This window comes from Tinamus guttatus, unplaced genomic scaffold (assembly GCF_059628265.1).
Source record: "Tinamus guttatus ecotype Peru unplaced genomic scaffold, ASM5962826v1 Tinamus_guttatus_pri_ptg000080l, whole genome shotgun sequence".
NCBI lineage: Eukaryota > Metazoa > Chordata > Aves > Tinamiformes > Tinamidae > Tinamus > Tinamus guttatus.
The window spans coordinates 2,380,870-2,408,218 of NW_028288614.1; the positions used below are offsets into that span (position 1 = coordinate 2,380,870).

A 27,349-nucleotide genomic window follows, 5' to 3' on the forward strand; every position below is an offset into this window, starting at 1 on the left:
GATTTATATTAGGCCCAGCACAGAAGCAACTTGAGGGGTCTTTACAATGGGAGGAAAAAAGGAAAAAACAGCTAAAGAATGAGAAAGGGCCCATAATGATGCCTAATTTAGAGAGGTCAATGGAGCATTGAATTTGTCCCGAAGGATTTTCCCCCCACAGAATTACAAATGGGTTGAACAACATACCTGGGTTTTCGTTCTCCCTCATCTGCTTGGAGGGCGGCTCATCGGTGTCCCAGGGGGTCGACTGATTGATGGGGGTCTGTCCCCACCGAACGCTAGTGGCGAGTCCTTGAGGCTGGTTCTCAGTCTTGGCAATGCATGGGGTCTGCCAGAGAGGGAGGAAAACACAGAATAAAAATGTTAAGAGTGGATGGAATAATTAAACCTTCTTCACAGATCCTTTTTGCTTGATGGCCTGTTGCTCGCTCCAAAAGGATATCGGAAGGTGCCACTTTTCTCCAGACTGGCACAAAACGTCTGCATGGAGAATACACTGGAATATACTTCTGGAAATTTAATAAAGTCATCATTAAAAAAACCTAGCCTTTTCAGAAAGTAAGTTGCTTCTCTCAATGTGAAAATAATAAACAATTACAGTAATATCTGTTCAGTTCTGTTCAGGCACAGCTTATAAAAAAATGGGACAATTTTCTGTTTACTCAGTCTCTTCCAAAACGGTGAGTATTGTTTAGCACAAGGCAGGAAGAGACACTTATTTACAACTGTAGGACAAATTATTGTAGAACAGTAAAGAGAAGTCTTACTATTTACTGTCTGTCAGCCCTTAAAATCGAATGCCAATAAAAAAAGGCAGCATAACAGTCATTGGCTGCTAAAGTAGCTATGCTGGCCCCTCCTCAGGCACGTTAAAATAACCGCAAAGTAGGGGAAGGATTGGGGTTGACTAATCACCCAGGGAGATGCGAGCTGAGGATTTCCAGATAAATACTGGATTGCAGGGGTGTCACTGCTAAGCCAGGCACCTCTGCTGTTTTGTATATTCGTTCCAAAGAGTCACGTGTGTCTTTGCTGAGAAGAAGCTTGTAGCAAGTGCAGGTGCTCCACCAGCTCTCGTTTAGTTAACTCCATAACCGATTTCATTGCTGGAAGATTAAAAGCTGTTTTTTTTTTTAATTTTTTTTCTTTTCTTTTTTTTTGCTTTCTTTTTACTGGTGTCAGAACCTTTAAAATGAGAAAACAAAACCAGCTGCCTGTTACTGAGTGAGGCCTGAGGATTAAAGCCATAAGGAAGCGACCGGCCTCAGCTGCTGCTTGGGAGTAATTTAGGTCCAAGGTGGACACAGAGCCTGACTCCATAAACACGTGGGGTCAGGCTGTACCGGCGGCAGCTCTGTCAACACCACGGGCATCTTCCCCATTGTGGGTACCACAGTCACCCATGAATTGTCCCCATTAACACCCTGGTGGGTATCCCTGCCCTGCTTTACCTGCTTCAATGCTCACTGAACCCAATTTCCAAAGTTCCTCTTTCATTTTCTCCCTCTCCCCTCATCCAAGGTTCTCTGATATCGCTTTTTCCCCGGAGATAATCCCCTTTTCCTCCTGAGATTATGCCCTTAGGTGGTGGGAGCCGGGGGTCTTGAGCCCAAACTCCATCGATGGATGAGATTTACCCAGCACTGCAATGCTCTCCCCATCAAAATGCTCTACACTATACGGATGTGTGCAACAAGAGGTAGCTCTTCACTACTTCCTACTAGGGAATCTTGAAGTATGAATTTTCCATTCATATCCAAGTGGATTCGCTGCTTTTTAAAAAAAAATCTTTTTCAAAAAAAAAGTCATTAACCATTTCCATTTTTTTTTTAAAAAAACTTTTACTTCTTTTTTCTTTTTCTTTCTTTTTTTTTCTCTGCTGATACCAAGGAAAATGATACCAGGTTTTATATTCACATTTCCTTCTCCCCTCCCCTTTTCCATTCCACTTTTAGCTTTTCAAACCTTCTACAGCATGTTCAACAGAAGCAAGAACAACACTTGGGAAAGGAAAAATGAGAGCACACACCAACAAGCAAGAGCTTTAAGATTCCTTCTGCTGCGCTCAGTGGCGAAGAAAGGCAGAAGCAGAAGAAATAAATCTCAATTTTGAAATGCTTTATGCTTATAAATTGTCCTGTGCAAAGACTGAACACTTTTCACTTTAACATCGCACAGAGTCTTTGACAGAGGAGGAAATATTGCTGTTGTTTGTTTACTGGTCTATGGTAGCAATATTACTTTGAGTGTAGTTAAACTGCTCAACAGTGGCCAAAGCCACTGCCTCCTCTCAGGCATCTTCTCCCTTCTACATGGCTGAAAGTCAAGACATACAAGAAAGGAAGGAAAAGCAGCTCCATCACTCTCTGCCTATAAATCAGCTATGATACTTTCCTCAGAAACCCTTTAATTTATCCCAGTGTAACATGTTGAACTGGACACTTTTTCTCAATCATCCAAGGACAAGAGGATGCCTAACTCCAGTCATACCCCCCAACACACCACGATCCATGTGCAGCATCTGCATGTTGCATTTCTTTGCTGTATGAACTGAACCTTACAAGTGGGCTTGGAATATGCATTTCACACTACTGTGCGGCACTGTCAAGACGTGCAGCATCTTGTATAACTTTGTTACATCCCCAAAGTGGTGTCAGTCTAAAATAAGAAAACATTATTCCTGCAGCTTAAATAATATAGAACCATGCACACGCTATCATTTTAAAACAGCCCATATGTTCTGCACAGAACGGGTAAGAAAGGGAGTATGACTTACAGCTCTCCGAAATCCTACAAAAATACAGTTTCCTTTTTTGCAACTTAAAACTACCTTTCCAACAGACTGGAACAACACATCAGATGCATATAAAACTGGTGGAGTTCGCACCCAGATTGCACCCTCAATTCTGTACTCTGAGCAATAATAAAGAAAAATAAAAATAATATGAAACAATGTAATATTGATCACTTAAAAATAAAAAACTAATAATAATAATATAAAAATATATAAATGATTTGCTATCAGTAAATAGATACTTTTAGCCTGCGTCCACAATGTACTAGTTTTTCTGTGAGAACATTTTCACCAAAAATACTCACAAATCCTGTTTCTTAACTGGAAATTTATATCATTGGATTTAAATGCAGAAGTCCAGCCCATTGCTTTCAAACTGTAACTTGTGTTTATTTGATCAAGAAGAGCTATCGATCAGTTGGTACGAAATCACAATGCTGATTAATAAAGCAAAATCTAGACTACGATGTGAAAGAAACAGAAAATCATCTTACTAAACCCCTTGTATTTTTATATCTATTCACTCTGATCTATTTTTGCATTATTTTTCTTAATATATAAAGAGTAACACTGCAAGTGTTGCATGCCTCTGATCCGATTGCAGCAATTACTGATTTGCGTATTTGGAAAGTAAAATTATTTCCAGCATTATCAAACAGGAGAACTTCATGTCCACGAGCCCTGGCACGTGATAGCAGTCTATTTGATGCTTTTAACGTACCACACAAATGACCAAAAAATGGCCTGTATTATGCTAGTTGTGTAAGACGAAGAGATGTGCTCCATTAGTGATCAGCAGACTTCACACAAACTAATTGTACTGTTACACTTTTATCTTCAGCTTTCATGTCAGATGCTTGTTTGAATTAAACAAGAAACACATGAAAAAGGAAAAACATTAAAAAGATCTACTGGGTATACATTTTAAAATACTGCCAAATGTCTATTTACATGATAAGACAAGAAGGTTTCTGAAAGGTCTTTTGAAGCCTACCTAGTCAATAGCAGCACTGGCTACTTCAGTGCTCAAAATTCACAACTACAAAGACTACAAAGATTACAAAATCAATTATGTGAGTCTTTTTAGTGACCCTAAAGTGTTTAATCTGTATTTTGGGTTGCAGATAAAGCGTACAAAATTCAAATTTGAGGATTTCTCCCCTTTATTTGAAATAACCGTTAGAAGGAAATCTTAATTTTCAGCTGTAGCTTACATTTCATGACATGCCTGCAACTTCGAATTGTGGTAATAAGCAGAAATTCCCTCAACAGAAGAGAGTTTTGGAAGCTGTCCTAGCTTATGTTTTGAATTTCTTAATAGTTAATGTGTTTGATACTCAGTTAAAACAACTATTAAAATTAAGATTTTCCTGCAGTAGTGCTTGGTTCTCTCATTTCTAGTTGATATGGTTTAAGAAAAGCAAAATCACTTTACTTTTTAAAATTAATAATTCTCATTTTGACCTCGTTCCTCTTTCTCACCGGTCCGTTTTGCCTCTTCATCACAGCTCTCTAAAGAAGACCCCCTGACAAGCAGGCAGAGAGGTGACTAACAAAAGGCAGACACACGTAGCCACAATGCAACTGATTGACAGAACAAATATAAATAAAAACTGCATCCGCCAACAAGAGTAGATTTTTTCCTATCCACTTGAGAACATAATTAATTTACCTGAGGTTAACACCTTGAAGTTATTAATCAACTACTAAACACCACCATAGCAATTCAAAATAATTCAAAAGGCCCTTCACCATGGGAGAGTACATCTTGAACTAAAAAAGCCATTTTGCATGGGGCAAAGCATCCCATATTTATGAAGGACGATTGATGCAGAACACTAAACGGGTGCTCAGATTTTATAAGTGCACCGAAGCCCTCATCAAAAGGCTTTTTTCTTCATGTTTATTGTTTTCTACAAATCAGCCAATTTAGGCTTCTGTGGTCAACACAGAAGCAATAGGTGATGAGTAGCCTAGTGCTAAACCCCGTGTGTTAACCATCACTTGGGAGCTCTTGTGTCAACTACATCTTAGACCTTCCACCATCAAAATAACTTGTAGAGCTTATAAATGAGCACGTGCCAGGCACATCTGCAGTACTTGAAGACCCCAGGTCATTGGTGATGAACTTCAAAGCCTCCTCATGGGCTCCTTGCTCTATTGTGGAACTAGCTGGGAACACTTCAAGCCCTTGGAGGACACAGACCACCCTTCTGCTTGGACCTCTCCACACCACCGGCTCAGACCTGACTGTTCTTCCTTTCTACTTTCCACAGGAACTCTGTTACTTCCCTCAAAGACATACAGAAAGCTGGGACTAGCCTGATCCTCTGAAGCAAAACTGAGTGTCCTTTCATCAAGCTCTTTTAAACAACAACAAGCAGACGCTGATGGTAGCAGTCTCCCAGTCCTAAAGAAATTAGCTGAAATGCAGATGTAAGGGCTGAACAGAGCAAGGTGGAACCATTTTTGAGTCGTGCAAGGCTAGCAGAGACAAGTCGTGGGGTTGACAATTTTTTATTTTTGCTCAGAGAGTCATAAACAATGTCCCAAAGTCAGCAGTAATTGGCGTACAGGTGGTAGGCTGAACCTTATTAAATTAAAGCACTCAAAGCCTTCAGGTTCATGGGGCTATGCAAAATATGCTCAAACTTTGTGAGTTCACAGCAATCAGCTGGTACTAGAGACCGAATCAATGATTTAGTCCACACTGCAGAAGGTAAGATGGTTACTACTAGTTGCTTGGGAGCATAGTTGCAACTAAGTCTGCCTTTAAATTCAAGTTTTCTGAATCATGGATAAAATAAGACCTAATATTTAAGTAAGACCTCCACATGAATAGAAACATATAATTAACCATGCTACTACAAGCACTACAAGTAATGTCGATGGAATTAAAAAAATGCCCACCACTAACAAAATACAACAACAAAAATTCCAAAAAAAATTTCCCCAGACTGTGTAACACACAACACTTCCTGGGAGGTCCTTACAAACCCATTTGAGCCATTTCCCAGGAGGCTTGTAAAAGTCCTGACATATATCCTGGTAAGCTCAGAGAGCTAAAGCCTCTTCAAACAGTTTCATGAACAAAAAAGAACTAATCTGGATAGAGGGATCCTATTTGTGGTTCCCGGCAACCAAAATTATTTTACTAAGGCCTTCATTTAAAGTGATGGATGAGAAGTAGCGATTCTCTGTTCCAATTATCCAAAAGAGATTGGGAATGGCAGCTTAATACTAAGATAATGTATCCAATATGCAGCCCACTCTATTTTCTTTCCCCATTGAAAATAAAAAGGCTGAGGCGTATGCATGCATAGAGGGAAATACTCCCTCCCACAGCTTCAGGTTTTGCAGCTTGTCATGGGTAAAAGCAACTTCAATTTAATGAGGGAATTCCTTTTAAAACTCGTAGGTATGACTCGCTCTACCAGGTCATTGCTGTTTGCTCCGGTGAGGATTTCAGTGAGAATGGGTCTAAAAAGCCAAATGGTCTCTGCCCCAAGGAGACCCCGGATTTCACACACAGCAAAATATTATATGAAGCAGGTATGTGTATGCACGAGGCATGCACGTGAAATCAAAACCACACAGGGATAGGTCCTCAGAAGTGGAGTAAATTCCCCTACTATGTTGGCCATGATCCCAAGTTTATTTCAGAATGTAGGTCAGTGGCCAAACAAGCTGGTGAAGATAGATGAACCGCTTTTCAAGATACAATGATGACAGAAATATGTCCCTAGCGCCGGCTTGCTGGGCTGAGCTGCAGAAAGGAAATACTGTTGTTTTAAGGGAGGAAGGTAACGTAATGTATTAAAAACCTAAAAGATATGGACAGGCCTGCGTGCCAGAGAAACAGAGGGAGCTGTCCTGCAGTAAAACCTCATTCAAGAACTTGCTCATGGGTGGAGAGAAGAACTCATCTACCTTACAGTTCCCATTACCAGGCAATTCTGCTATGACACAGCGTTGTTTTTCTCCTTCCAAAGCTAATGTGGGAGCAGCAAGAAAGAGAATAATATAGTTAACTCATAGGAAAAATGTTGAAGGCCAGCACAGCAGACAAAAGAAGTCTTAGTTCCCTCTCGAGTTGAGAGAATAATTCAATACTGGCGTCTTAAACTCCATCCAGCAAGGAGCCAACCAGGCAGCGCAGGCTCTGGAGCGCGAGGTGTAGCCTCCGGCAAGACACATCACTTAGCAGTGGGGTGCCGTCTGCATCAATTCCAGTATTCCTGATGACTTAAAGACACCCCTCACTTTGAATTTAATAGTGCAGCCCTGAAGGAACTGATGAGTGCAGCCAGGCCCATCTCCCAGAGAGGCACATGGCCTGTACGCTGCCCCGATCCCTGCTGCTGTGCATGGGGGTGATGCCATCCGGACTGTCTTCTCCCCACCAACATCAACCCAGTCTTCACTCAACCCCTTCATTCTCATTTGTGTCCCCAAATCAACTCCCAATCAGTGCAGAAGTGCCAAGGAGGCAATGGAGAATGAGCACTGCTGGGCGCAGGTTCAGTGGAGGTTCTGCAGGGATCTTACAGCAGAGGCACCAATATCCAGTTCACAGACTCACTCACAGAATCACAGAATGGTCAAGGTTGGAAGGGACCTCTAGAGATCATCTAGTCCAACCCCCCTGCTCCAGCAGGGACACCTAGAGCACGTGGCACAGGGTGGCATCCAGGAGGGTTTGGAAGATCTCCAGAGAAGGAGACTCCACAGCCTCTCTGGGCAGCCTGTGCCAGGGCTCTGTCACCCTCATGGGAAAGAAGTTCTTCCTCACATGGAGATGGAACTCCCAGTCTTCCATGAATTTTATTTAGATAGTTAAACAGGACTTTCCGTTTCTTTCTGGATCAGGGTCTCAAACATCAGAAATAAAATAAGAAATGATTTAAAAACTAAAAGCTATGTCACTTCAAATTCCAAAGTTTGCTTTAAGTTACGTCTACAGAAGTTCCTTTTTGTTGTACTGGGTGTCGACATTTTACATTAAAACCCTCTGAATTCAATGTTTCAGTTGCAGAATACACTCCTTGGCAGAAGAGTGCATGTTCTCTGCCTACACAGCAGGCACATTAAAAAAATAAAAAAAAGAAAAAAGAGTGTGACTGTTGAATAGTACTGCATGATATTGCTGATTTATTAACTTGGCTTGATCAATACCGCTATTATCAAGGGCACATTTAGCTTGCACATAAATTTCACTTCCTAACAAGCACTTTTGTGTGTTCACTTTAGTTTCCATAATCTGATCCAGGTCTCGGGAAGCTTTCTTTAAGAGAGAACAGAGAAATCTTTTTCTATAAAAAGGATCAAAGTATATTCAGTCAACTCTCAAACAAAAGGAGAGGCAGCACTGTAGAAACAGCATGCTTACCTTTCACAGCAGAAAGAGAAATAAGCCTATAGGTCCAAATTTATCACTGCCTTAAGTTCATCAGCATCAGTTGAGATGTTTAATCGTGGCTGAATTTGGCTCATAGCAATTTAAAAATGTCAGCTTTCTTTGAGAGTCGTCCATCAGTAAGATACTAATTTAATGCATAATTTAAACTCCACTGTCCTTTAACTCAGCATTTGTAAATAATTCAAAACGAAGTAAAAAAGCTTTTACGTTTATAAAGCTGCCCCCCTTCCCACTGTAATGCAACACAGACTTTCCTTTCAAGAATTTATTTATTCTTCAAATCTGAAAGTAAAAGCCATATGAAAGATGAAGAGAAACTGATATACAAGATAAAGCAATTAGCTTTGGGATATGTACATTAAGCTTAATAAATTTCACATCCTATTTTGAGGGAGTGGGGGAGGAATCCCAAATATACTAAACTTTATTCAAATTTTATTCAAGTGTTCAAATAAAAGCATCTTATAAAGGTAAGCTATGTAGTCACTAAAATTAAGATGTGAAAAACAGGAGTAGAGAGCGGCATCTCTCATAGACGATAAACATTTTAATAATCCATCCATTTTCTCACATGCAAGACAACATCTAAAATCTGCCTCTTCCTGTAATTGGTCAGGTCACACTAAAAATTTGGGCAATGCAGGAGAAACATAAACATGTTGCACAGCCAAAACCCTAGAATAGTAACCTTGATTTCTTTTTAATCTGAAATCTCAAGTTTCTTGTTAAAAATTATTCTTTTTTTTTCTGACCAGATAGATGAAAATATATTTTAAGATTCCAACAAGTCTGTGCAAAACAGCTCGAACCCAGCTCGATTTCCCAGGTGGTTCTTAAAGGAAGCTAAAGCCTCGTCATGTTGCTTGCCCTGACGTGGCTGTGAGGTCCTCTCTGGGAGCAGGTCTCCTGGCACGACCTCGCTTACATTCAGATCCATGGCTTGACGAGCACATGAAGTTCAGTGCAGGATCAGGCAGATGGATGGCCAGCACTGTTTTTTCCTTTTTTTTTTTTTTTTTTTTTTTTACATCCAGGCACTCCTGCTTATTTTTGCTTCCCTATCTCTGAGCTATGGATTGGAAGTTGCCTGGTTCTTCTGTTTTCCTTTGGCAGGACTGATCTGCAGATTGACACGAATGCTACAGCTGCCTCAACTACCATCCTTCTAAAAGATTTACGGCAAACACACCGCACACCATGCCGTAAATCTAGCAAACAGCTATTAGACATATTTTGCTGTCCACAGCCACACAATTTATACCAAAACAGATAATGGTTCAGCTGTGGCTAGTGTTACTGGCCAGCCTGCCAAAATTTTATTATATTGACACACACTTTTTTCCCAGTACCTCACTCAAACCTTCAATACCATGTTTATTATGGCAACTTGTGATGCCTTAAAGACCTTGGTCATGCAAAGATAAATCAGTACCTTTAATAATTGGTTCTACTTAAATTTTTTCCAGTGACAAATTGTTCTACATTACTTTAGTGTTTATTCCTTTAGGGATGAATTTTTTGCTTGGTGTCCAGTTTTGGCCATTGACCAAAATGGCCACAAGGGCCACAAGGATGATCAGGGGCCTGGAACATCTGCCCTATGAGGAGAGGCTGAGGGAGCTGGGCCTGTTCAGCCTGGAGAAGGCTGAGAGGGGACCTGAGCAGTGTCTATAAGTACCTCAAGGGAGGCAGTGAGGAGGATGGTGCTGGTCTCTTTTCAGTGGTGGCCACCGACAGAACTAGAGGTAATGGCCACAAACTGAAACACCAAAAGTTCCACAGGAACTGAAGGAAAAATTTCTTTCCTGTGAGGGTGACAGAGCCCTGGAACAGGCTGCCCAGAGAGGCTGTGGAGTCTCCTTCTCTGGAGATCTTCCAAACCCGCCTGGATGCCACCCTGTGCCACGTGCTGTAGGTGACGCTGCATGTGAGGGGGGTTTGGACTAGATGATCTCTAGAGGTCCCTGCCAACCCTAAGCATTCTATGATTCTATGACTCCATAGGGGTAGAACGACCAGCAAAGGAGTCTGACTAGAGACGCAGTACTTCTGAAAATCCTGTTTTATATCTTTTTAATAAAAATTTACCACAGTAGTAAAGGCATAAAGGCTTCTTTCTCTGTCCTCCAAGGAAGTTGACAGAAAGAAAAAACACCTCTAAAAATACCTCCCATTTGCTCAAGAAAACTCTCAAGAAAAAGAAGATAACTCTCAAGAAAACTCAAGAAAAAGAGACTGGTTATCGTGAGCCTGAGCCTTGCTCGGTTCTGCAAGCCATGGAGGGAGGGATGAGTTATAATTAAATAACCTTCAGCAGGGATACCTAACCTTTAAGAGCAAGTTACAGCCTGATCTCCCTAATTCTCCTCCTCCGCGTGTGCAGGAGGTGGAGCAGGAGCTGCCGCGTCTGCAGCGCCGGGTGCAGGGCGGGCAGTGGCCTCGCGACGCGCCGGGATGAGCGCGGCCAGCGGCGTCCCGTGCCCGGGGCACATAATGCCACTTAAGAGGCAACATGTCCCCCTCTGAACTTGCTGTGGCTTTCAGGAGATCTAAAGGTAGTTTTAGGTGTGCTTTGTGCAACCATCAGCTCCGGAAGGCAGGAGGAGCCTTGGTTTGCTGCAGTGCAGCCCGGATTGGAGCCCGGGACTATAAATATCTAACCCTGCCTGTCAGAATGACCATCTGTGGTCATAGGATTGAGCGGAATGAAAGGACAGTCAAAACAGAAATAAATACCTACTTCCTTTTTTTAATTAAAAGCCAAATAATTTAATTTCCACACACCAGATAGTGATCAAAATAATTTTTGTTGCAATATGAGAGCTCCTGTCCCACCTCCACACACCGAGACAGTTGTTGGGGTAACTGCTAGCTTCAGGCAAGTGCTAACTGTACACCAGAATATCCAGATCTGACTAGAACAACAAATAGAGACTAGTTTTTATATGTAGTGATGATTCTGTACCAAACCCAGAGGTGGATGACAGGCTGAAGCCCTTAAATTCATTGAGTCATTAGGTCCAGCCAAAGAAAGACTCAGTCCAGGCTACCCTACCAGCTCCAACCCTCCTGCCTCTGAAGAGACCACAGCATTTGCAAGATGAAGACACTTTAAATGGATGTATATGTGTATATAAAGCAAATAAATCTCCCCTCCACGGACAACTAAAACATGGACGGCATTGAAATGTTCATCATTTCTTCTTTCCAAAGAAAGTCCAAACAGCATGTACTGAAGAAGAAAGACAACAGGTAAAAACCAACAAACCAGCTGTTTTTTTCTAATGCTGCATGTGATTAATTATGTGATTTATTTTCAATGACTGGTTCAATCAATCCTGATCAAATTAACAATGACAATGATCAGAAATACCAGAGAAAACACAATACAAATTATTTGGTTCCAGGGGATCCAATCAAATAAAACAGGATTAAATTAACCAGTGATCGGATTAAGCAAAAGTTGTTGTATAAGGTATGAAACGTATCAGTACTTCGGGCGATTTGCTCTATCTGTAAGGTTAGTGTGTTTTAAACAAACTTTAAACTAAATTGCTTTTCTTTCAAAAATTCTTAATATGGTTTCCTAAATGTCATGAGGAGAACATGGAAATTAGTTTTATCTTCTGTATTCCACAATACCACCATATCCAGGAGGTAGTAGGTGTCATATAAAGGAAAAAAATATGCATGTACACACACACACACACACACAGAGGAGAGTCTGTCCCTCAAGGAGCTTACAGCATATGAACAGGACAGAGAGATCAAAGGTGACACAGTATCAGGATACAACTGAAAGCACCGAAAACCCCATTTAATTCAACAATGTTAGCAAAGCTCAAAGATGAAAAAGCTACCGTTCAACAAGAAGCATTAATGCAACTTGCCAGTGACACAGCTGCAAACGCAGTTCTTACCTATAAATCAAAGTAAATGCAAGTATCACACTGAAAGTACTTCCTTGTGCTGTGCACTGACCTACACCTTGGCAAGTCAACAGAGTCCTTCAGCACTGAGCAGGAGAGCTGCCTGGAAGCCAAGATCAGGTTCAGCTGAACTCATTAAGGGGCTGCTGCAAAGGGACTTGTCAAAAACTCCAGGCATAGAAGAGCCAGGGACAACAGAAATTCGCTCGTTTAGAAGAAATCAGGAAAATATAAATTCTGAGAGGTAGAAAGGAAACCCAGATTCCTGCCTTTTTATTATTTTTTCCCTCTACTAACAGAAGTCTTCAGAAGATAAACTTGAAAGATGCAGAAGCAGAAGATTTCTCTCAGCTCTCTCCAAGTCCAGGAGTGTAACCTGAACATAAGGATATACTTTGTCCAGCAACTGTAATCAGATGTGTATGTCTGTCCTGTGACCAGGTATCTGCCATTTGGCAGGACCTGGTCCTTTGGGTCACCCCGGGACTTCTCTAGCACATAGGCCATGTGGTACCTGTTCTATGGGTTATAGATCTGTCCCCAGTGACACTACTGGAGACAGAGACACTAACTTGACCAGGTTCCCCCATGGGACCTAGCTGGTAGCCCATGTCTGCGCATCCTATCGTGACAGCTTGTGGTTTGCAATGCAGACATTAATAGCAAAGGACCCTTGTGGGATTTAGCATTTGACAAGCTCCTTTACATACCAAGCTTGAAAAACTATTTTGAGAAATATTGCTTTCTTTCCCCTCCCACAACTGAAGCCTAAATATTTTATCTCTGGTTTCAGCTACCATGGTGAGTATATTTTAAAGCCTCAAGTCTTTCTAGCCAAGAGACATTTGGCATTAAGAAGAATAATACATTATTTTTTCTGTCTTCCCCCTTCCTGTTCTGAAAAGAGTATTCTTTTTGTATGTGCAATACTTTCATTGTGCTCTCTGCTAAGATTTTTCAGTCTTACTGAGTTTTTTTTTTCTATGAGTATTCTCAGTTTCATTTTCTTACCTCATTTTCCCCATGTCTCTGTCTTTCTCCTCATCCTTTCTATCACACTTCCTCCTAAGCGGAATGAGAACCCAATTATATTCCTGTTACAACTGAACTTTCAAATCCATCATGTGCTAGTGGGCTCAAAATTAGGCAAATAAATTCCTTCAACCCTACAAATTAAATTGAGTCTTTGCATATGTTCTTTTAAGAGCACAAAGATGTCAAGTATTCACCCAGCTGTCACAAAATATGATGAGCAGGCACTTTGTATTCATATAGATTCTCTAAATCATTTGTCAGGTTTAACAGAAATGCTAATGGATCCAAAAGTAAATTCTAATCTACTCTAAATATCCAGTTATTATTTGTATTACAGTAAGACTTAGAATTGCCAGTGAGGATCACGGCACAATTTCAGTGCATTACACACTTTGCACACAAAAGACAGAGATCACTTGGCTGATACGCAGGGACTATTTTGCACTTTCTCAAGTTTTTTCTCATTTTTTTTAACCAACATCCTCCTCAGTTTTGCTCAACTTCACTTTAAAATAAAAGTAAAATAAAAGTGCCACCAGCTAGCCAGCATGGTGTGTCTGCCATTGAAACCTAGCTCTTCAATTTGCTAAGCCAACAGGTGTAGATTTGGAATGAAAAAAAAGCTTTCATGAAGGTTAACTTTGCTGGTGCTTTGCTTTAGTCAAACCTCATGATCTGGGGCTCAATCAAGACCAGACTCAGTGTAGGGATGGGAAACTCCTGAGAAAGGCCTGGGAGAGGTTGCTGAGGATGTGGCCCTTCTACTTTGGGCTAGCAAAGAGAAAGCAGTTCATGATGGAGCTGGCAGAAACACTTCCTTCTCCTTAGAGCAAAACACAGTGGTCAAATCCACAGCACTTTCCCAGACCCACCAGCGTTGTTGGGTTGGATATGGGACAGCTGCAACTGGTCTGCTCAGCCGCAGCAAGGCTGGTAGGCCCCGAGCACCCCAGGCCCCGTACCGATCATGTCAAGGTATTGAATGTGCAGCTAGTTTGATGAATTCGGGGACCTCTGATGTGCCAAGCACACCCCGGAGAGCTGCTCTGTACACACGCCGAGAAACCTAGCGGATCACTGTGACAGCAGGAGGGCAGCAGAGCCGGGCTGCAGGCGAGAATCCTCGCCAAAATCAACACCGCTGGCAAGGTTGCTTTATGGATATTTAGGATCAAAAGACACCTTTTGTGAGAAGACGCCCTCAGTCCTGTTTGCTTGGCCTGGTTTCAATGGCAGTAATTACATTTTTGCCTGCCCCACACCCTCCCTGTGGCTCGGCAGACACGCCAGGGCCCTCCCGACCCATCCCGTGTTGTTCATCGTGCTCCATCATGGGAGGCCGCAGCGCAAACCCAGCCGCGCGTCAGCACGGGCACAGCTTTCCCTGGATACAATTTGCATGGCAGCTAATATGTACAAAGCTCTGCGGTTCTTAGAGCTGAGAAGTATAGGATGTGGTTGGGAAAACAGGATTTATCTGCCTCTGGAACCAGTTTTCTTGAGCTATCCTTTAGTATCCTTCTTTCATGAGCCAATGTATACATTTAAACTCTTCACTAAAGGTTGAGCTAAGTCAGGCTCAGTTTGACGTTTTCTATTTCATTAATAACATTAAAACATCTATAAAAAACCTTTAAATATATATATGTGTGTGTGTGTGTGTGTGTATAAATATATATATATAGCTTTTCAATACACAGCTTCACAGAGCTTAAGGCCCTTCCGATCCATCTCTGAGTGCTAAGTCTGCTGGGAGACTAAAAATCTCCCCTTCTCAGTGGAATAAACCTGCTGTTTACAGCTGGATAGGACAGGAAAATAGGAGGTTTTAAACCTGTGACATTTCCACACCTAGAAAAGCTGTCACTTGCCCAGCACAGGGCAGCCAAAAGCCCGTCGGCCTTAGCAGCATCAGCCCCACTGACAGGATCTCCAAGAAAGCAGCATAGAACTAAAACACAGTAAAAACCTTTAAAGTTTGAGGTTCTTATTTTTATTTTTTTCTGCTGGAAGCTGCTTGGATATAGGATCTGCTCAAATAAGCTACATAAAGATGGTTTTGTGGGGAGAGAAAAATGTGTGAAATACAAATCATCACGAGACATCTCTGGCCAGACTCCCTGAATCCTTCCCGCTCTCCCAAGGGACCATTTTCAGTGTTTAAACAACTTTGCCATTTTAAACAGACCCCATTAAGCCTATGTTAAATCACAGTGCAAAGGGATTAAGAAAGAGAACAAGGCCAGCGAGAAACGGCAGCAGAAAAACACGTGTATACGACAGACTTAATAAAACGCGAGAGCAGGGAAGTACTCGGAGGATTTGCATATGTCAGAGGGGGTGGAAGGGAGGTGAGAGCAAGATGAGAAAATAGGAGATGAGACAGAAAATGACAGCAAAAAGCCCCAGTTCAGGAAATAAAAGAAGCAGGCAGGGAAAAGACTATCTTGCAGATAAGCAAAGAAGCTGCATCTAACTTGGGGGTGGTGGGGGATTTTTACATGCTCTATTTTTACTTACTAACATCAGTGGGGCTGTAATAACTAACACAATAAGATGTAGAGGCAGCAGTTAAGGAGTGTAAGGCAGGCACCTAATTTAGGTGTCCTACCTGCTTCTCTCCATGGGCTGCGTTCGCAGCTGGAGTCTGGAGTTATCCAGCCTTGGATAACAAGTGGCCTAAATTACTCATTGCTCTCTGGAAGGTAGGAGAACCAGAATGAAAAAATGAGGGACAAAAAGATGAAGAACATCATCCAGCTGTATTACGAGCAGAAAAGAGGAACTCGGGAACTCCACAAAGAGAGTGATGACTGAAACTGAAGAAGATCCAATACTGGCAGTTAAATTACCTGTGCAGAAAATGCAATGATAAGAGATTGAAAAGAAAATACAGTCTATGGAGCTGTACCCTCATGCATCTAATAGGTCAAAAGCAAAAAAAAAAAAAAATCCTCAAAAAAAAGGGAGTGCAAAGGAAGATTTTTTTTTGAGTTTGTAATTCCAAATTCAATCTTAATCCACTCTGACATTTATCCTCACAGATAATTCAGTATAAACAATTCAAGCAGGAAAAAGAATCTGTAAAAATAATAAAATAAGAGCTGCTCGCAAGGGCAGTCTCAGTAAAAATTGCCCACGGGTAAAAGTAGTTCGTGCCGCTTTGTATCCTGCTCAGCTTCAGGCAATGTATCAAGACCTCGGGAACTATTTTTTTCCCCCGGTACGATGCTTGCTGCTCTTATCCAGCCCCTGATTATGCTAATGGTATTTGATGGGATTGATATGTCCTCTCCTTCTCACTTAAGATATGCAAAATGCATTTTTAATTTTTTAACTCTTCAAAAATAAATAAATAAAGTATCCTTCTCCCCAGGGTTGTGTCAGCCCTCTTACTAGGTCTAAACAGCAAATAGATGGCCTGAATGATTCGTGAAACAAATAATCTTTTCTATATTAATACATTGCAGCAAAGCTTTTTGTTACTGGGAAAGGAATGCCATTATATACGAGTTCCCATAACAGAGTCTGATTGTATCACCTAGACACAATTTTGTTTGCATTAAATTAAATCCGCCGTCACAGGAAGTGTGATTTTTATAAAAAGATATAGCCGAGTTAGCTAGATCAGGAGCCTCTGTTATTTTGAGATAAATACTCCAAACGAAGGGAATAGTCAGTCGTTGCCAAAATATTTCTATGAGGTCATAAAAAAAAGCCAGGACTTAAATTCCTGAATAAGTGAAGATAGTCTCTTCCTTTGCTTCTTTTAAAAAATGATTTTGACTGAATAACCTGGCCTCAATGACACTTGATTTTGGTGAGACAAAACCAGATGACCTTAGTAGGTCTCAATCCCACTTCTCCGACTGTCTTCCAAGCTCCCACCCTTCCAAGGTGTCCGCCTTAATTCATACCTCATGAAGACCCTTTGAACATCTAAATTAACCTTTAAAATTCTACTAACTGCCAGCTAAAGAGCAATGCAATGGCAAGAGTGAAGGACTTGTGTCTCCTTTTGAACACCTGGTTCAGGGGCATTGAGGCACCTCCGAATTGTTTGGGAAAGTGAGGATGCGATCCCTTCCCAGTGCAAATAATAGCAGCGATGGAAATGATTTATTTGGAGATCACTCTAAAAGCAACTCTTTATTTTTTAGAAAAAAAAAAAGAAGAAAATAGATTCTTCAAGGCTTCTGGCATCCCTGACATACTCTTCTGACACAAGACTACGGCAGTTGGAAAACATAAATCATCCGTAATAACAGAAACACTACTTTCCGCCTCGCCCCTGCTGCTACCTAAATTCTTTGTGATTCTTCTGACACAGTTGTTACATACATGCAAATTTTAATTAAGAGAAAACTTGGCTGAATCCTAGATAAAATTATTTGTTGTACAGTACATTTGAAAAGCCATGCATCATTCTAATAGATTATTCAATGGATATTTGCAGCCATCTATAGAGCTGTTTGGATAATGAAAAAAAAAGAGATTAATTGAATAATTTATTTGATGGACAACAGCATTATTCATCAACTACATTATTCAACTAATAGTATTCAACCAGTACTAATTAAAAGCAGAGGAGCAACTGCTTTCATGCACAGTTCACTCCGATCCCAGTTTTGGCTCCATTAAGAAAGCAGCCTAGATGTTTGTCTCAGCACAAGTGGAGATGATACCCACATTGCATATTCTCTGAATTAAGGGGCCTATTCTGCACAATAATTTTCTCAACCAAGTGCATCTGTGTGATGGTGGTAGGGTTTTAATGAGCTGCAACGTACTGCACTGTGCTACCCCCTGCTACTGGGGCTGGACTGCAGCATTTTCAACAGAAAGGGTGTTTGGTGTATGGAATGGATTGAACGGGTATGTTTAATTTATATCAATAGTTTGTACTGTTAATTTACATCAATAGTTTATATCATATGTTTAGGATATGTATTTAGTTTATAATTTTCAAGGTGGTTCCAATTTCCTAACTGCCCCCAGCAAGACTCACCGAGCATCTTTGCTGCTCCTCTGCTTCCCAAGCCCTTTTGCCTCTGCTTCCATCCAGCCCCTCATTCAAACCATCCTTCCGTGACAAAAGTGCAAGTGCTTCCTTAGCCACCCCTGGCACCACCTGGAGAAAGAACCCGGCTTCCAGAAATAGCCACTTCCAACATCTAATATGCTACTTTAGTGCAAAAGTTTTCCCTTATTATTTATTTATTTTTTTTACTTAGTAAGGACTTTACGAGGAACACCAGGCTTTAAAAGCAAGAGGTTGATAATAGGAAAGTCTGGCCCACCTAGGAAAAGGCAAAGACCATTTCTCAAATAACCTTCTTCTTAAGCAACCTTCTAGCAGCACGCAGAATCGAGCCGTGCTCGTTACCAGGCCGTGTCACAGCCACTGTCCCCCCAGCACGGGAAGCACCATCCCAATAAAGCCCGGCGGCAGAAGGCACAGTTAGCACAGCCCGCACACAACAGAGAATAAATATCATGCTAGGGCTTTACAGATATCATAAACACACGTTATGTTACTGTCAAGTACTGTGGGAACGGCAGCCAAAATGGCTAGCAGACAAAGATCCCCGTAAAGTTGAGCAAGCTTTTTAAAAATGTTATTATTTAAGCAAAATCCTTTTCCCTTCTTTTGAGGGAATTCTAAGTTTATTTCCAGGCAATAAAGTTCAAAACAGCAAAAAAGAAGTTGGACCACATTGACTAAGTATGAACTGAAACTACTTTGCTAGCTTAATATACGTTACTGCTTTAAGCTTTTTTTTTTTTTTTTTTTAATGATTCAAGACACACTTTCTACACTAATCCCTTCTCCTGTTTGGAAGGAAATAGATGAATGTGACGAAATGCAACGCGGATGATAAATTCATGCCACCCGAACAGGAGCAAATGACATTTACTGGTCTCTCAGTTCCCATTTCGTGATTGATATAGAACTATAAACAAGAAAATAAGTACTGTTAAAAATCTTTCTATGCAGTGGCAAGTAGGGTTTGACTGGTGGTTTGCCTGTGCTTATTAACAAGCCGTGTCAGCTGCTGCACACTGATCAGCAACCGCAGAGCAGCTCAGTCTCCTGGAGAAGTCCTGCGTCTATGTACTTTCAATTTTAGAGCATAACCATCATACGCTCCACAAACCAATGAAATTTCTAATAATACAAACCAATGATGTGTTAAATTGAGACACTTCTAGCTTGAATGCCAAAAAACTTCGCTATGATTTAAAGGATCTCTGCTTACCTTTCTCTGTCAATTTACTGTTAATTTGACACCATTGGAGCAATTACAAAAAAAAGGAGAAAAAGTAATATTTTATTTAATTTTTAATACCAATCGTGACCATTATAAATATATACTCAAATGCTGTTTCTTGATCAAAATGCAAAACAGTAATTCAGGAGGGATAAGAGACTGCATCAGAAGTGCTTGCAGGGGGAGCAAGCAAAAAGAAATCACTTTGCAAAATATTGAGATTCAGAAGCACTTTGCAAAATACTGGGATTTAGAACTAAGCAGCAACCCTCACTACCCCTTTTAGGAGATGGAGAAGCATTAACAACATTTTAGGCTGCAAAATGATTGCATATTTCAACTGTACTAAACTTGACATACCTTGTTTCGTATTTATTACGTGGTTTTGCTATTGTGCTGGTTATCATCATATGGTAGTTTTACTCCCCGCATCTTTTAAAGGGCTCTTGAATGTCTTACAAGTGTGTGTTTTTTTTCCTTCTTCTAAATGTGCCTTCCACCTTATTTCACCCCCATTCTTCTTCAAGAAGGCATCTAGTCATTTATTTATTATTCTCTTTGACTGCACTTTATACCAAAATCAGACATTTAGCATTTTTTCCCCAGCATCCTGTTCCCACTTGCTTCTCAGATACAAGGATAAATTGCAACGACCTTGCATGAATCACCCTGACGTCAAATAGTCTAGTGCCTGGAATAATTTTGAGAGCACTTTTTGGTCTAGATCTCAGGGGGTTCTCTGAAGTCCCTAAAAATCTTTGCCACATCCTCCCTCTCTCCAGCAAGCTTCCAGGACAAGTATAAAGTCACAGCTTGAAGGGAAAAGCAAACATTTAAAATCAGCTTTGTGATTAAACTGTCACTTAGCCTGCTTAGATGTGGCCCTCAGCAAAGCAAAATACACCAGAATCATTACAAATCTTTTGCAATAGTTACACGTTTAAGCTATTTCCAAAATTTCAGACTCTGCTCCTGGATGACAGTGGAGCTTAGCTCAGGTCAAACTGATCCCTGTCAACCCAGTGAGAAGCAGCAGCTCTACTGAATATAGATCTGATCCTCAGAGTTTGGATGCAAGGTTAAAAAATGATAACCTCACAGATAATTGCCCAACATCAGGGCCTGCGGCAACAGCAGTTGCAACAATTAAATGTGAGTTTCTATATCAGGGGAAAGCGAGAAAGATACCTTTTCCATCAGCATCCTGCTACTGTTCTTCCGTTGGATGGATATCATCACACTGGGACTACTGGCTCATTTAGCATCTTCTTCCGTGCCAAATTCAGTGCACAGCAGAGAGAAACACGAACAAAGTAAAGATCTTAGACCTCATTTGCAAATAGAAGGAGCTAACGACTCAATTAGCCCTAAGGAAATGACATTTAACAAACTTTCCTGCAATACTATTTTCCCCGTCTACCCTACAGGCAATGATTAGCCATTGATCCCCCAAACTGCTGGAAACACCACTAAAATAGCCCAGTTTCCTGCAAGACAGAATCTGCGGGCACTCTGGCCCAGCAGACACACACGAAAAAGCCCAGAAGATGCTATATTTTACCTGCATTGCTCAAAAAGTAGTAGGGCATTACATGCCATGGCGGTCATGGGTTTACGGTTGGACTTAATGATCTTGAAGGTCTTTTCCAACCATAATGATTCTATGATTCTATGGAAATGATGGTCTGGAGCTACTGCAGCCTTTTCCAAATAGTTTTTTGTTCCACAGCTATAAAATCACAGGATAATTTAAGTTGGAAGGATCATTTGGCCTAAGACTTTGCTCAAAGTCGAATCAGCTTCAAAGTTAGATTGAGTTGCCTGGGAATTTCTCCAGTGGAGCCTGGAGTATCTCCAAGGATGCAAAACAAGAGAGGAAACGTCATTTCCCTAGACCTGCTGGCCACGCTCCAATGAATTAATACAGCCACTATGGAGTTTCCTTCATGTTCAATGGACAGAAGAACATCCAGTGGTCTCTCCTTGTCTACAGAGGCTGTATCTCATCACAGAAAAGTTCCTTGACTTTTAAGGACATGGCTTCCTATGACCTGGCTATACAGACGGAAAATACGGGTGTTTACAGCTACGGAAGTCAGCACTGGGTGCTGAAGAGAAATAGGCACTTTGTGACCCATATCACCTCCGTTCTTCCATTTAACTACTTGACATGAAAGCTCCTGGTCGCTCGACTATGTCTACACTGTAGGGGAATGTGGAAAAAAAACCTGCTAGTAAACCTGAGAAGGAGAAGCCGTGTAATAGGCTCTTAAAGCTGAGATAACTTGTGGTTATGAATTTCACAGATGAGTTATGTGTTAGGTGAACCTACCTGATCTCTTACGAGTTTTAGCTATTCCGCAATTTCACCGAAGGTCCCCCGGCTGCTTTTAAAAGGACATCTGATTTAGTTCTCTGCGCCATTTGTTACTGTGTTTATGCTCACACATCTCTTTTTATACATGTAGATGAACCTTGATAAAACTGCTTCTATTCAGCACACATTCTGTCTTTCCCAATGACAAACTTGCAGCTACCGAAGCATCCACTCCTTACCAATTTCTGCTCGTGCAACACAACGTTTGTGCTGACTGTACCGTATTTATCAACCGCCTAATCTTTCTTTGGAAATGTAAGAAACAGAGAAGTCAAAAACACAGTCAATTCCCGTAAAGTCTTATTGCACTTAGTATTTTCTTGTCTTTCTTTTTCTGAATATGTCACCAGGAAATAACTTGACTTCTTCCAGAAAGGAAGGCAATGCTGATTGTTGCTGGAGGATGATGCACCAGGTTTAAGCGTGTGCTTTACCACCTGTTAAACACCAAAAATTTACACAGGGGAAAGCTTCAGCTTTTCAGACATTAGTGTTTTGACACACATTATTACCAAAAAAAGTTTAGCTAAAGATGCCTAAATTCCTAAATGGTTTTTAGTTATGTCATAAACTGCAACATTTGCCACCACAAAAGCATCTCTATTTTAACAGTAATATAAATGAAAATGCTGAGGAATAAACTTGTGGTTGCAGTGCCACTCAGCATTTCTTTCCGTTCTTTAAAAACTTAAAGCCTCTCTTCCTTCCCAAGAACTTTTCATCCACCACAACCCCCCAAAAATTTCAAAGTGGCTTTGAAATAAGATCAGCTACACATACAAAGAAAAAGAAACCTTAGTGCTCTTTGAAAAAGGAAAGAAAGGTCCTTATATCCAATGTATTTTCGTATATTATCCCTTTTTCTAAAGAAAGCTATCCAGGAACACGGATGTCTTGCTCAGCGGCGATGCCTGTGATGTAGGAAGAGAGAGAAAGCACCCAGCACTTATGCCAAAATACCCTGTGATTTTTCTTTGAATGCCTTTCACACCAGTTCCATCAAACACATTTCGTCCCACCGGACCCAGTAAGTTGCCTTAGACCAGGTCTTGCTCACTGCACACAAACATCCCACCACCCCTCTCCTCTTTTCCTCACGCTGCTGAAGCCTGGCAGAGAGCAGGGGGATTTACATGTGTGCATGAAGGTCATTTTATTGTTCTGATTTGTTTGGAAAAAAGGTGCAGTGGGACATATTTGCCGATTAAGCCATTTTGGGAGTCCTAACCCTACACCAAAGTGAGGCTCTCTCTCTCCAAACAGGCTTGGAGCCCTCAGGCCCAGCAGAGAGGCTCGGGTTCAAAGCAGGGAGCCAACAGTAGCCCAGGTCCTGTGGTCTCTCCTGAGACACGTGTTCTTGAGCTGCACTGATGATGAGCCATGATCATCATCCCTTCCCAGCCAACCTGACTGGGAATCGCAGTGCAAAATGACCCGGAGCTGCATCTTCTCTCTCTCTTTTTTTTTTTTTTCCCATGGAAGTGAGCAAACTTCAGATACAGCAGAAGCATTTGTTCATGAATGACTTGAAGCTACCTTTGAAGAAAGCAGTTTTTATTTAATCTGTCTGGACTAAAAGCTCATCACGGGGACACATACTCTGAACTAGTGAGGAAGAGCAGTTATTTTTGATCTCCATGACTGTAAGCACAAACTTCCTCTGATCTACTTTCTCCTTTACCACTTCCACTCTTCATCCTTCCCATCACCACGGATACTCACCTGACCTCTCTGGATATTCTTCGTTTCTCGCTTGAGTTCTTTCGGTTCCCTACTCTTGGCATTGGTTCCCATTGATTGCCACATCTTGTCAATATATTTATGAAGGAATTATGGACAATATATTCCATTACTGTTTTTTGATCCTTTACTCGCATGCTGTACTCAGCATCATACTGCTGCTTTGCCACATTAGGGCTCATTTTGTGCATAAACCAGATTCAACCCTGGCAGTGCAAATTCCCTGCATCACAGCAGCACCAAGCTTCATGTCAACGTTTGATAACTCCATGTCATGATGATGTCCCTTATCAGCATGCAGAAGATGAAGATCACTAGTCCACTTAATGCAAAAAAGTCATGGATGACAGTTACTAACCCTCTGCTCATCAGAATAGCAAAGTCACACCGTTAAGCAAAATTTACAGCAGGGATTTGAAGCTCTGAGGCCACTTTGCCATCATCTCACATGTTCATATCATAAATCTGTTATTGCCCGTAATGCGGTGGCTGCATTTGGATTGATATCTGGAACAGTCCTTGGCCCATGCCAACTTCTGCAGTGTGACTGGGAACTATTTGGGGGACAGTTAATTGGGTCAAGGCAAAATTGTGCCAAAACCCTTCCTCACAAGTGAGCATAAGGCCTAGAGCCCCTGCTTGTGTCCATGCACAGACCCCACTTAATTTAAGGGTGTAAATGGAGCCTGCACTTAATGGAGTGCCATTATAAAGGAGCAGTTTTAGTCTCTATGCACAGCTTTAGCATAAGACTGATTTTTGTGCTGCAAATTTCAATTGCAGAATCACTGCCATTTTCCAAAACGTTAGCTCTCAAAATGTTAGCTGCTGTTAAATTCCAAAAAGTGCTTTAAATAATATCTCTGTTTATAGAAATTCAGCTTCATTTCTGGGCTCTGAAAACATGAAGTGTGGGCTTATTGCTCTCTGAAATGGGAAAAAATCAGATAAAATCCTGAAACAAACACATCCGTGGATTCTCATTAGAGCCCTAACGAGTGAAAAGGCTGTAACGGAGGAACATCTTAGGTAGGGAATGCACAAAGGAAACATCCAGCGAGCACAGGAGCTGCTCAGGCCCTTCAGAACAACCGCAGCGCTGAAGAAGCTAAAAGAGTTTTATTATAAGCAGCTAAAGACTTATTGAACTGAGCCTGACAATGTCTTCTCAAGCTGAAACGACAGAAGGGCGTTGAGTTTATGCAGAACGCAGCTGAAGACCAATTCAACGGGCAAATCCCTCCCTGTTGCCATTTCAATGACTTCAAGGGAGCGATTTTGCCAAAGGTATTATGAGAATATTTTTATTCGGATAAAATGGCTACCTTGCTAGAATTAATTCTGACAGATGTTTTAGCAATTACAAAATCACTTAACTAATTATCTCAAACACCTTTTTGGCCATCTCCACTACGATAAACACCTCAAACTAAATTATACTGAGTAAACTGCAGCGGGATTGTACAAAACCTTGGCTTTGGGAGAGACAGGATGGAAGTTAGTGCTTGGCTCTTAATGTCATCAGCATCATAATGATTCAGCTAGAGCATATATAATTTTGTTGCTGACCTTACATTATTATATAATTAAGGTAATTTAAGTAATTACTTGCTAAAAAGACTAATTCTGTTCATCAACATAAAGAGTCTCAAAGCACAGCAATATGAGGGAATTAGATTCCAATACAGCAATTTGGGAAGAATTAGAACCTCCAGCGAACAAAAGCGAAAGAGGAGTAAAATAGAGAAACAGATGAGTTGGAGTCCTTGAAGCCTGGATCGCACGTGCCCATCTGCCACAGACGTCCCGTGAAACTCCCCGTCACTCTGAGTATATTAAGAATTTTCTTGCTGTATATAGGATATATATGATGAGATTTTTAACTGTAAGCTTGGATTTAATAATTAAAGAGCTTGTTTTCAAAGTCAAATAAACAAAGAGCTTCCCTTAGAGGAGTGTGTGATCATAGTGAATCTGTGAAGACAAATTTTGCCTCTCCTATTCCAAAAAAAAAGATTCTCCTAAAGCACCCTGACAAATTAACTCCTCACATGAATGCTCTAAGGATGCAGCAGTCTCAGTTATTGCAAGCCATAGGTCTAGCCATAAAAATAAACCACCACATTACTGGATAATGTAATTTTAAACCGTACCAAAGTTTTTCGTCTTGGGACAGGTCTTATTATAAATGGTCATGTTAACCGCTGGTGTCTCATGCAAACATATAAGGAGTTAAAAGTAAGACTTCAATGTCAAAAGAACATTACATCTGAGGAACTTCAAGAAAAGCTCTCTGGATAGCTGTCAATTTGTTACTTCTTTTCAAGGCGAAAACCTGCTTATTTATCTGCATTTAGACACTGTAAGACTTATGCTTTCCTTTAAAGTTTATGAAGAAATGCAAACAACAGAAAGCAATTTATTTAGCTCCAAGCCTTGCTCACTGTTCTTCCCAATGTTATTTTGAACTGAATGATGACATGTACTTGCTTTTATGAAAGAACAAAGGTTCTGTTACAAGTAATCAATATTTTGTTTAATAACTAGGAAATTGCTTGAATAGATGACTGAGAAATTAATTATTTGGCAGGCCTATGAAACAGGTTAATTACAATTTTAAGTTGCAAGATGCCTACAGAAGTATTTAATGGAAGAAACTACATTTGGAGAGACTGTTTTGATACTTCAAGCCAGTGTGCTATACTCCTATCAAGAACTTTCAAAGCACTTTTTGTCTATAGAGGCAGCAGACTTTAATATACACAAATCTATAATGCAACTGCAATAACGTTTAAGCACATTTAAGGATGTGAAAGGGTATGAATTTGCAGGGCAGCAACGACATTGCAAACAGACCACATGCAAGGTTTCCAGGTAAAATTTCAAATACAGAACCTGCCGCATTAAGCACGGAAAGCACCAACTCAGAAACCTCACTGCAAGCTGAGGAGCTCCCCACCAATTGTAAAAACAAGAGCAAAAGGAGGATCCCCAGGAGCCCCAAAGAAATCCTGTAGCATTTGGAGAGGAAGTTCTCACCAAGCCTCAAACACAACCAGGTGAGAGAAGTTCCTCAGCAGGCTCCTGCAGAAGTTTACTTGTTATTGATGCTGCTTTTATTTGAACTTTGAAATGTTGTTGCAGCCTTCGTTTTATTCAAAGCTCATCCCATTAAACTCCAAACAGCTAGGCAATGTAAGCCGACTAAGGCAGGACACAGAGTCTGCGAGGGATTTAACTTGAATTTAAGATGCTTAATTTTCATTAAACTTTCTGTCTCAAATTATTCTTTAAACAAATTGGAAGTTAAATGACATTGAGATTTGAAGTGTATACTTCTAGAGCCGCTTAATCAAGTAATTGAATTAAAGCTTTCCTTCAGTTATAAAGCTTCCTGGGATTTACTTTGCTCTGCTTACAAACATTTCTAGTTGTGCTGCATAATATAAAGGAAAGACTCACCTTTTTAAATGGACTTGTGATTAGAAATGGCAGGATTACCTATGATAATCAGATGTGCTCCATCTGATGCCCTATTTCAATTTGCCGAAAAAGGGACATCCTGCAACAAAAGTACGTACGACTTGCAGGGATAATGCGGTTTGCAGCAGAGCTGCTTCCCTAAGGAACACAGAACTAACACTGTTTTATTGCTTTTTTTTTTTTACATGATTTTCTTCTCCAAATGAAAAACAAATGAACAAACAGATTTGTTCCTAATAACTTCCTTCTACTTTTAAAATTATTTTTGCAAGGCCTTACTCCAAGATATAGTAAGAATCT

General features: G+C 40.8%; 1 protein-coding gene across 1 annotated transcript in view; it reads right to left on the reverse strand.

Moving 5' to 3' along the window:
* KLHL29 (kelch like family member 29) overlaps positions 1-27,349 on the reverse strand; it is a 316,093-nt gene that overhangs the window by 110,052 nt on the left and 178,692 nt on the right. Inside the window, exon 4 of the mRNA XM_088520134.1 lies at positions 187-328. Within this exon, the coding sequence (XP_088376260.1) occupies positions 187-328 (142 nt within the window). The remainder of the gene's footprint in view (positions 1-186; positions 329-27,349) is intronic.